This window comes from Cupressus sempervirens, chromosome 2 (genome assembly GCF_028749045.1).
Source record: "Cupressus sempervirens isolate cs-2001-9-10 chromosome 2, ASM2874904v1, whole genome shotgun sequence".
NCBI classification, from domain to species: domain Eukaryota; kingdom Viridiplantae; phylum Streptophyta; class Pinopsida; order Cupressales; family Cupressaceae; genus Cupressus; species Cupressus sempervirens.
Genome location: NC_143119.1, coordinates 144,229,174 through 144,241,342, shown reverse-complemented (window position 1 = coordinate 144,241,342; position 12,169 = coordinate 144,229,174). Strand labels below are relative to the sequence as shown.

The 12,169-nt window shown below is 37.4% G+C and overlaps 1 protein-coding gene across 1 annotated transcript in view; it reads left to right on the top strand.

Moving 5' to 3' along the window:
* Positions 1-288: 288 nt before the first annotated feature.
* LOC149571451 (uncharacterized) overlaps positions 289-12,169 on the top strand; it is a 92,596-nt gene continuing 80,715 nt past the window's right edge. Inside the window, exons 1-3 of the mRNA XM_089812963.1 lie at positions 289-544; positions 633-687; positions 5,018-5,068. Of these exons, the coding sequence (XP_089669089.1) occupies positions 492-544; positions 633-687; positions 5,018-5,068 (159 nt within the window). The 5' untranslated portion in view covers positions 289-491. The remainder of the gene's footprint in view (positions 545-632; positions 688-5,017; positions 5,069-12,169) is intronic.

Here is a 12,169-nt window from a genome sequence, read left to right as displayed (position 1 = left end):
AAATAATCCAATAGATATCTTTCTCGGGGCACCTATTTTCATAAATTGCCTCACTGCAATAGGCACCTCAAAAGATATCTCTCCACTTATATATATATATATATATATATAAAAGCTAGTTGACATCAAACTATGAAGTTAATCTTTTTAATAAAGGGATAACGGGACTCTTTTGGGATACGTAGCCAGCCGCCTGAATCGGAACGTATGAGACATCATCAACAAATTCCCAAAATAAAATAAAATTTATCAACAAATTATCAAAATAAAAATAAAAATAAAAAACTTATTTCTTTTTTGCTTTCTCCTCTTTTAACAAAATCTTTGAACACCCAAGTCATTTCAAATCTTTCGCAAATTTGCTCCATGAAACTTACAACCCACAAAAGGTTTTTCTCACTTACTGATCACTTTCACGCTGCTTAAACCCTCGAAAAGGGCCTTAAACCTTCTTAAACTTTCTCCAGTTTTCTTGACGATTTAAGAGAGACATGCCTCACAGGAAACTGGGACGGCCCACCGGCCATCGAATCTCTATGCTGAGGTGCCGTTTTTAAATTTCTCCGCTTTTAAGAATTCTGTAAGAAAAATCTTTATTATTCTGCAGACTGAAATGTTAATTCTTATTTCAGAACAATGGTTTCTCAGCTGGTTAAATACGAGAGAATCGAAACTACCGTAGCGAAGGTTAGCGTCCATACGGTTGCACTTATCTTTCATTGCTTTTGAAAAGTATTTTGAAAATATTTTTTATATATTCCTCAGAGAAATAATCTTCAAATGAACATCATGGGAAAATTGGAATTCACTTTTAAGAAAGCAGGCTGGTAAATATATTGATTGCAGGAAAAATGTGAATATGTTGGGAAAATCATAGAGTCTAGATCCAGTGTTGAAGAAACAATTTACATTCTGGTCTGAAGTATTCGAAAATTAATCTACATTCCCAATTTGCAACGGCCTGGCAGCAGGTGAATCTAGCGAAATGTATATCTCCCTTCCTTGGTTCTAAGCTGAGGGAAACCCATCATTCTCCCATACCATATCATAGGATGTTACAAGTCTTCCCCAGTGTCAGAGCACCTAAATGTTAATGATTGTCTGAGGTTTGAGACATAGTTGGTAAAGGCTATAAATAACTAGCTAAGATAGTCAAGGCTGTAAACGAGTAGGACTTCGATAGGACTCCTGTATGAAAATAAGGTACAGCTGTTATGCGTAAATTCTTATGTAGTTAAAAACAGCCCCAGCGAGCTTTCAGTTTTAGTTTGTTCGATATATGAAAGCTCACATTTTTTTCCTTCTATACAATGGCCAGATTCAGAACATTACAGTTGTGCTTTTAGTCAAGATTATTGTCATTTTTATTCATAGCCTGACAAGAGGTATAAAGATCCATAAACTTTTAACACAGCATCGTATTGAGTGACATTGATTTATAATTTGTATCAGATTGATCATCTTTGCATCAGTTGAGTACAAAAAGCAGCACATTTCTATTAAATTTTTATTATTGTCATATTACTTAAGTAAAGATACATAGTTGTCCGTGGCAGGGGCATCAGAAGAGCTGCAATTTTGTATTTGATCTATATACTGAGAGGTGTAATCTACAGCTGCATCCACGCATGGGCTGTAATGTCCATGCGTTGTTAAGACAAGCTGACCCTGAATAAAAAAATAGCAAAATAATAATGATTGGCAAGATCAGAGTGGGGCATCCTCTCCATATTCTTGCAATTCAGTTATTGCATTTAGCACCTCATTGAGGTTCTTCTAACAAAAATTGTTGAAGAGTTGCATTTTCATTTTTTGTGAGGCATAGCTAAATGAGAGTGTCTTCTGAAATGTTGATCATGATATCAACGTAAAGGTCCAACAAATTCATGCAGATGGACTGACCCCATTCAAGGTTCTAGCTCAAATACATCTATATGAAAAACTTTGAGAGATATCCTTTTCAAGGTGAACAAACCAATCTAGGTGCCTTCAGAATGATATCTCTTGGCATTGTCCAGATAGATGTTGTTAATATATCTGAGCTAATTAAATATCTCACTTGTCATCACCCAAATATGATCCAAACAGAGCCAATGAGGACAACATTATAAGCAATAATTTATATGATGCATCAACAAAGCACTTAAAACCTAGAAAAACTTACATTAGCAATACTATAAGTCGTTACAAGAATCTGGTTTGACTAAAGATATTGAGGAGTGCAACCAGATTTTTTAAAGCGAAGTATACACTGGGAATTAGATTATTAATACAAACAATCTGTATCATATCTCGAAGCATTCAGAACAATAAGTGTCTCTGATGTGAAGATAGTACATATGGAGCTGCATTAAGCTATCCATCATTGCCGCACTGGTCTAAATTGGTGGCTTGATAAACAGACCTCATAAGAATTGATGGGCTATATTGACTGCTGTGATCAGGGGTCATGGTAGTTTGCATTCTGGTGTCTACAATCTTTTTCACAGGGTTGGCCTAACTTAATCCATGAAGTTCAAAATCTAGCAAACTTAAAAAAATAACATTTAAAAATTGTTCCAACTCATCATGAAATTACAGTAAATTACTTAGGAATTTAAAACATATTTAAAAACAAAGCAGCAGCTATTTGGTGTTAGAGAATCTAGACTCCAGATTGTAATGCTCACTTTTGAGCCTGTACAGTTTGGCGTTTGTGTGGATTCATGGAGGTAAAAATGAACAGTATCCACATGTAGCAAGATGATTGCATTGGTGGTACAGTAAGAAATTGGCGTTGAGGCAAGCATGAAGACTATACGAGCCTGCAAGAAATGGCTGTGGTTGACGCTGTTGTCACGCCCTTGCTGAATTGCTACCAATCACAGCATACATAGCTTCTCATTTCCATCAACTAGGATATCCAAGGTGGTACCAAAGATAGTGCTAATAAAGTGGTGCTAGTTTTCATACTAGTGATTTAGAATAAAGAAGAATTTGATTAAAATAAAACTTCAAGTTATTAAAGGGCAGTGAAAGGTTGTGACTTTTTCAAGGGCAGTAGTTGTGCGTGAAAGGTTGTGACTTGTGGAGAGGACATTTATCAATTAAAAATATGAAGTGACTTTGTGAGCAAATAATTACAGACAAAGAGGACACAAACCATCGAAGGAAAAAGCAAGAGATTTATGGACAAAAACCCATAATTTCTCTTACGAAGTAATTGGACAAAAACTTATAACTTGTCTAAGTATCAATGACAAACCATTAAGGAAATAGCTGCAAATCAGAAGAAGCATAGCAGATTCTTTATTTTTTTGAATTAGTTGAATACTTAAGTAAAACTTATTATATTGATTTGAGATATATTTAGAAATATATATGCAATTGTTATTTTTAGAGTTTGAAATATCATTTTAATGATTTTTTTGTTTCTGGATTTGATTGTGTATGATTTGATGACATCAACATTTCGGATCACACTCTGTGATCCATCATCTTACATCCTTCTCTCATCCTGATGATGGATCACAGAGTGTGATTTTGAAACATTGATGTCAAAAACTCATACACAATCAAATCCAGAAACAAAAAATCATTAGAAATGGATTGTGGAAATCTGATATTGTTAATATCATTTTAAGGCAAAAATTAGCAATGCTTTAGAAAGTGACATTACAAATGGTAGTAGAGCATCGATCTTGCTAGCCTCCAGTATAACACTAAAATGTTGGATACATTCTAGTCAAAGATTTAAAGTTCTACATGAAAATGAATCTTGTGATATAGGCTACAACTTTGGCTGCTGCTGAATAGATTCTATCTTGTAATTTATGCCCCACATCTTGGATGTGTTGAATGAGACATTACCGCAAACTCTAGAATTTTTCTGCCATGATTTGGTCAGCAATAGAGTTTGCAAGGTGGCAATGTCAAAACTTAGTTTATGTATTATCCAGTACTGGTTGTTACCCACAGTTTCAAAGAAGCTTTCATCAGAAATCTTATGTATATGCTGATGGACACAAAGTATATCTCATTAGTTTTGGAGTATATGTTTCATTTAACCAAGCATTACATCTGTGATTGCTACATAAGGTGACTTAATGGTATTCTAAGCCAAACACTGGACAGACTCTGTGGAAAGAGCAATGCATTCGTGGAAGATTTATACTGCTTGGAACTGACTTAATTAAGAAAATTGAGTACATAGAGAACCATTTATGTTCAAGGATGTTTATTGATGATTTAAAGAAACGAGTGTTGTTAAAAAAATGATTTTCGGTCGGCATTAATGAGGCTATTGACAACTGGAAAAGTTCATGATGAGTTTGGCATTGACATAATGACAAATGAGATCTATGATCATAAAGGAAATTAGGTGTGATAGTTGACACTCAATTGAGTGGGATGATTTTCAAGCTGTACACTTCAAAGTGGGACTATTACGATTTCACCACTGGCAGGTTCCAGTTCATTCATCCTGAAGTCATAATCACTGGCTTTTGCAGATTAGCTGCATGGCAACTTTTGAGATGGTGGATGATTCCCCACTTTAGAGTTTCTCTGCAGCTGAAAGTGAACACGTGTGTTCAAACAGGCATTGGTTAGCATTTGATGCTTGAGCATCTTCAGCAGAAAATAAAATTAATAAGGAATGTCTCGTGAACTTGGAAGGCTGCAGTGCAAAATAAATAGAATTACCATTTTCAGGATTGGCACATAGCAATAACAAAATAGTATCTTTGCTGCGCTAATTAAAAGCTTGCACTGTAGCATCTTGGAGTAACAAGTAATAATACTGTTTGTATGTCTAATGAATAACTGTAGTTTATAGTTCATAGTAGTAGTAAGGAGACAAACAGTTCAGGAGGCCTCCTTGGTGAATTTGTAACTAGTTACTTTTAAATCTGAAGATATTTACATTCCAAATGAATGCATCTTTTTATTTTTACACAAATTAGATTGGGAAATATTAAAAATACTCATTTTCTTTTTGCCAAGTTTGTTTATGTTCCTTCATGTGGTTGGAATACAGGCAAAGGAACTCAGACGATTGGCTGATAATGTGGTCACCCTTGGGAAAAAGGTTTGCTAGAGCTACCCATTTCTTTCCAGTCAGCAAATGATTTTGATTACTGAATATTGGAAACATGTGTGATGTATATAACTTTGGTATACCTGATTTTAAATGCTAAGTAAAATTTACTGTTGTTTGAGATGGCTTAGAACTTTCAATTGAGAATCACAGTAAGAGATTGCCGTTCTTGCTTGTTAAGATGACAATGCATTGCAGAATGATTATTTTATGATATGATATTGTTTTAATTTTTTTAATTGCAAAGATGGTTTAATTTTGCTGGAACATAGCATATTTCTAGTACAACAATGTGAGAGGAATGTGGAACACTTCTTGCATCTGAGATGCATCTAAGACTTCTCACCAAATGCACAAAAACTGTGCTTGCAATAGTATTGGACTATTGTTGTCATCTTCTTGGCCCTGCACACAAGCATAAACAGGATATTTGGTTTTCAAATTTGGAGTGCTGAATGATATGTTATCGACTATCTTTTGATAGGCATGGAAGAGGAACCTGAGGTTAAGATGGAAATATAGAAGCTCTTTCAATGAAAACTACTTGAAAGTTTCTTCTCAGCCTAAATATTAAACTTAAGAGGTAAAAAGGATAGAAGAGGAAGTGAGAAATTAGCTAAAGACAATGGAAGAAGACTGCAAATAAATCAGAATCTGAAATTGTTTCCTTGAGAAAGGATCTAGCGAAAACAGCTACTCAATCGAATAGAAGCAGCATAATGTTTTAAAAGAGCACAGGAACACTTGACAATATTACCAATACCGAAAGGTCACCATTCATTAATATCGGTCTTGGCTTTGAAGAAAGTCAGAATAAACCTAAAAAAGATTCACATTCTAAGGCTACAAAATTACTGTTGATAGAACTTTGTTTCACGCACTGCCAACAATGTAACAATTGTCACTGGATTTGAATGTTTGACCAATATTGCCTGAAAGAGCAGCAAGAGGAACTCTGAGCTCCTAAGCTCCTGTAGATCTGGTCTTGATCGTGCACAGAATAGGCAAAGTTGGATAAGGAGGTGACTGTATTTATAATAAGACGGGCGGAGATTTCATCAGTTCCTTATGCATACTGGTTTTGGCAATGGATCACTTTGAACTGGGTTGGGCAAATATTATCAAATGGAACCAGGGGGGTTACAAAAAACAAATAACAGAAAATAAAGAGCTTCCAGAATTAGAGATTTAATCCACCTATAGTCTACTTTTGCACCGTTATTATCAACAATACATGCTTGGATGGTAGGATAACTTAAATACATGCTCGATCAATCAATCTTGCAGAAATAAGTGCTGCAAATGAAATAGTACCAAAGTAAACAAAATCATTTAGATTTATCCAAGCGAAGGAAGATAATGGTAACAAAATAGAAAGATCTCACTGCTTTCGAAGATAAATGAATCCGACAACAAGCACTTGAAGATTCCTTTACTCTAATAACAACTTATAAATACCAGCATGCACTGGGTGAAAGGATAGAAGAGGAAGTGAGAATTCAGCTAAAGACAATGGAAGAAGACTGCAAATAAATCAGAATCTGAAATTGTTTCCTTGAGAAAGGATCTAGCGAAAACAATTACTCAATCAAATAGAAGCAGCATAATGTTTGAAAAGAGCACAGGAACACTTGACAATATTACCAATACCGAAAGGTCACCATTCATTAATATTGGTCTTGGTTTTGAAGAAAGTCGGAATAAACCTAAAGAAGATTCACATTCTAAGGCTACAGAATTACTGTTGATAGAACTTTGTTTCACGCACTGCCAACAGTGTAACAATTGTCACTGGACTTGAATGCTCAACCGCTATCGCTTGAAAGAGTAGAGAGAGGAACTCTCAACTCCCAAGCTCCTGTAGATCGGGTCTCGATCATGCAAGGAATAGGCAAAGTTGGATAAGGAGTTGATTGTATTTATAATAAGGCGGACGGAGATTTCAGCAGTTCCTTATGCATATTGGTTTTGGCAATGGATCACTTTGAACTGGGTTGGGCAAATATTATCGAATGGAATCAGGGGGGTTACAAAAAACAAATAACAGAAAATAAAGAGCTTACAGAGTTAGAGATTTAATCTACCTATAGTCTACTTTTGCACCGTTATTATCAAAAATACATGCTTGGATGGTAGAATAACTTAAATACATGCTCGATAAATCAATCTTGTAGAAATAAGTGCTGCAAATGAAATAGTACCAAAGTAAACAAAATCATTTGGATTTATCCAAGCCATGGAAGATAACGGTAACAAAATAGAAAGATCTCACTGCTTTCGAAGATAAATGAATCCAACAGCAAGCACTCCAAGATTCCTCTACTCTAATAACAACTTATAAATACCAGCATGCACTGGGTGAAACAATGCTCCAAGGAAGCCGAATTGCAACAAAAGAAAAGGTGGTACTGTTTTCATTCATAACGATGGTGTTACAATGAAATGGAAGATAAAATCATAAATTTTACCGAACCTAGAATAGTTGATATTCTTCTTATTTATAGGCAACTATCTACAACTTTAGGCAGGAAACTAACATCTCACCCGAGTTAATTCACCTACCGCCTTTATTTCTGAGATCTACAAAATCTGCTGCTACCTTCACACAAAAATAATTGCAGAAGAGGAAATTACACTTTAAAAGCCATGGAAGGAGGATGAAAAGAAGCAGGGAATGAGGAAGGGGATTTCATAAAGAAAATCCGATCCATAAATGTCAATCTTTGCATGTTTTTTCCATCAAATCTCTGTTAGTTATCTCCTTGGGGTGCTTGCAGATTGATAAGAGCAGTCCACTTCTCTAACAATCTTAAATGCATCGGGTGTGCAGGGAAACACGCAGTTGATAAAAGGGAATTCTTTATCTGCCATCATTACCTGCCCGCTGTGCCATAAATAAGATTGTTGGCCAACAATGGAGGCGGAAGGTTGAATTTGGGAGGAACCCAACACACTCACCTGTATATTTGAAGGACTTGAGTTTTAAGACTCTAGGGTACAAAATGTTGAATGCTGACTACTATGTAATGCAAGTTCACTCGACCAAGTCACGAGGAGAAGAAAATCCCAGAGCTCTGCACTTAGTAGAGTTGTTGTGACTTTGAAAGCAAGTGAAGCTCCTTTTGAGCAAGTATTGAAGCCGGCCAAAAGAATCTCTACGTGCTTAAAATCGTGCTTGTAGGGGAGTCCTTGTTAAGTATCCTCCCATATCACATCACCAGAAGGGTCGAACACGGAGAGGCCTTATCGAGGTCGAACACGGAGAGGCCTTATCGAGCTAGGAAGACAAACATTTTGGACCCGCTCTCGCGAAGTGCCGATTGTGCAAGCATCCTTCTGTTTGCAAACTTGCCGCCTCCAGAGCTTCCCTTCTTGGGAAAACTCATCTCTTGTGTTGGCAATTGGTCCTTCTGTTGTTTGGATCTTGGGACCTAACTAACCTAGAACCCTCGGGGAATAGCCTTCCCATTTTTGCTCGGAGATGCTCCCTTTACTAGGCGGTCTCTATGTTTTGGAATTTGCATTAGTCCTTGTCCAACCACGATACCTGAACAATTTTGCCAGTCTTCCAAAGCCAATACCCAGTGGCACCTGTGGAGATGGGAAACACATTAAATCCATTATTTATCCATTTTTATAAAAATAATATCCTTTTAATCAGACTTAAGATTTCAGCGATGCCGAGGTCATATGTTTCCTATCCTTTAAGAAGGGTGAATGTGCCACATTGGGAAGAACATAAAACCCAAAAACCCTAAACAAATATACTACTAATAAAAGGTAAAAAGATGGCATTCGAAACCCATACCTCGGAAGCATGAAAACTATCTCTCACTAGTAGTGGAGGGAATCCCTGAATCTCAAAAACCTACAATTTCAAACCACGAGTACAAAAATAGATAGTTTCAAGCTTATCGCCACATATCACTTGCTCTTTACTGGAAACCCAAAAATATATGTTGCTCGGACAAAACTTCTGGCGACGTGGCTAATGAGAGTTGAGTTGCCCTTACGTGATTGACAAGACCAATATTCAACATTTACTTGCGTGACATATGGGATTAATAAATGTTAGGTTCTCTTGATGTGACAACCATTTAATTTCAAATACCAAAAAACTTGTTGTAAGTGATGCAAGACACTTAGCCCGAGGAAGAATGTTACATCCAGGTAGATGATCAAAAGTGGAAAACCACTATTCATAGTCATTTTAGAAAACCATGGAGCCGCTAGCGACATGTCACTAAGACTGAGGTTGCACATGTGCATGCAAGAGTGACAACATTTGTACTCTCTATCTTTCAGAGCCAAAAACCACCACCCAGGCACCCATGAAGGCATTCTTGCGAACCCTTAGTCGAGCAAAACAAAACTCAATTGGTGAGATCCTACCTCATGTGAAAACCAAGACCCAAAGAGGGTACCGAAGGGTATCGAGATGATGAAAAACACTTCCGGGAAAGGCAAGCGCCCAGGCAAACCACTGAAAGTGAAACTTGCACTACTAGACCAAATGAAACACAATGAAAAGGGGCAGAATTGAACCTACCTTGTTGTAGGGGGATGAGCTTTGCACTATGAACTTTAAATACCTTTGGGGAGGTCCAAAAATCTAGACTACCTAGCTCATTTCGTTGAAAGAACATAAACTAGTTCGCCAAAACACAGAGGGTGGAGCTGAAGTGGCTTTACTCAATGATGAGAAATTACACTCGAGCTTGATTGAAAGAGGAGTTGCGCAACCACCAAAAATGAAACACGCCAAAGCGACAGAAAGGCAAGATGATCACAAAGAAAAATGAAAGAACCACAAAAACTAGAAGACGTGGCCTGCAAACAAAAGAAAGCGCGGAAAGGAGGGAACACCAACCTGGAGCACTTAGAATGGAAGAGCGCCACAACGCCAAAACCTACCTTTGTTTGCACGCGATCTAGAACTAGCATAACCTTGAGAAAAACACTCTCGCGGATTTGTAGAATGGACACTTACAGGTGGAGCGACGACCCAAATGGCAGCCTTTTACTTGCAGAGCACAATTATGATTATCGAACAAAGTGACGATTAATCTCTTTAGGTGTCTTAAATAACTCTTCTATCATAATACTAAAAAGGTGCATTAATTGTACTTGCTCTTCATTAATGAACTTTGGCACACATCCATTCTTAGGACCACAAAAATCTTTCATCACTGTCGAAGAGACACGAGAACGAACTCCTGCCTAATTTGAGAGTAGCTTTTGCGAAGACTGAGGATCCTCTGCCTGAGGCTGGAAATCCTCACATCATTTTCTTGCACGTAAGGGTCCCATATCCCGGATAGGGATGTGGAAACCCGAACATTGAAAACCGAAACCAAACAAAGAAAACTTACCCCAAGTGAGGTAAGGAAAAAGCGAAAAGAGGGGACTCAACTTTTTGCTCATAAAAAGTAGGGACGCATATGTAGGGCATAAGAAATGGTGACTCAACTGGGCATATGTCTTACATTTGAGGAACTCCAAAGCTCAACTTTATAAATCACCAATGCTTTATTACTACGAAGCCAATCCCTTTAAGCACGAACTCCAGATTTCAACATCCTAACATATCATAACTCTTGAACTTTATCGATGTCCAACTATGAAGTTTGTGCTTTGAAGGGGGTATATAGTTTTAATTCCTGAAGAAAATAGAGAAACCAAGCTTATTCGTGATTCCCTTTTACTGTGCTTTTATTGGATATTGTGCACATTTCGAGAATTGGGCATCTCTTTCCTTCCATCTTTTCTTTGTAATCTTTTCAAGGTATGGGAGGTGATACTTCTTTCCCTGGATGGAAAATTTAATCTGTTCATTGTGGGGGTACTTCTTTCACCATCCCATCCTTATGCCTTTTACTTTGAAAGGAAACACATGTCCTCTTCCTGACATATCACTTAGCTTTAAAATTTTCATCAAGTTTGAGCAAGGCTGATCTATTCATTCCATTCTTTTAGTGATTCTTCTCTTCCTTTTTCTTACCAACTTAGTTGGCCATTTTAGCTTTTGGACAAAAGGCAGAGTTGTTTGGGTTCGATGAAGGTTGGTCATATCACGAGTTCATACTTGTAGTTTTCAACCTATAATAATAGAGCGAGTGACAATTTGCAAGATGTGTAAAGGAATGATCAAATACTGCCGATAGATGCCACTGAGCTACATGCCGTTATGCAAACGATACACGCTTGCGTAGAGGAACAAGAAACAAAGTCCCCTGAAAACAACAAAAGACCCAAAAGACCAAAACGAAAACCAAGAGACAAAAGACCCAACCCAACTATTTACAACGGCCCAAGAAACCAAAAGGAACAAAACAAAAAGAGGATTTATAGGGTGCACCTAGAGATACACTAGAGGAATATTTACAAGCAATTATACATTGTTGTTGGTAAAATCTATATTGTAGCTGACGGGTAGAATAGTATCCGAACGGGCGCGTGACGGTTGAGTCACCCCTTCAGGAAGGTATATGTACACCGTCTAGAATGGACTTGGAAGCATCATCATTGGGATCAATCATATTGAATATTGTAGTGTCTTCTGTATACATAATAAAAGGAATACTTCTTTATTACATGATCTTGTCTATTGTCTGAATGCATTAATAAACCGTTTACCCTGTACGGTAAACATTTGGCGCCGTTGCCTATAAGGACTGGGTGCTATGAATGCCGAACACATTGAATAAAGATAGAAATAAGAATCCAGAAGATGACGGCATAAGAGTGGCACTGGAAGTATTAAACCGCACACAGCAAAGCGACCGGAGGCACTGACTCCAACAACTTGCTGAAGGGTACAACAATGGTGGCACAAGAGGTGACCACGGGAGCACTGTCAAATGCAGTGTAGTTGCCAAGTTGATCAAGGGAAAGGTTGATAGAAGAAGCTTGGGAAAGGCGAAGGGTGATTGAAGGAACAAAGGAAGGATTAGCAAACTGGTATATGCCCAGGGGGAATCTGGACAAAAGGGAAAGAATCAATGCAGCTCGGAGTGTCGAAGGAACTCAAGCATGGGGTGAACTCTTCGTCTCTGATACACCTGACAAGCAAATACAGTTTGGTCGAAACAA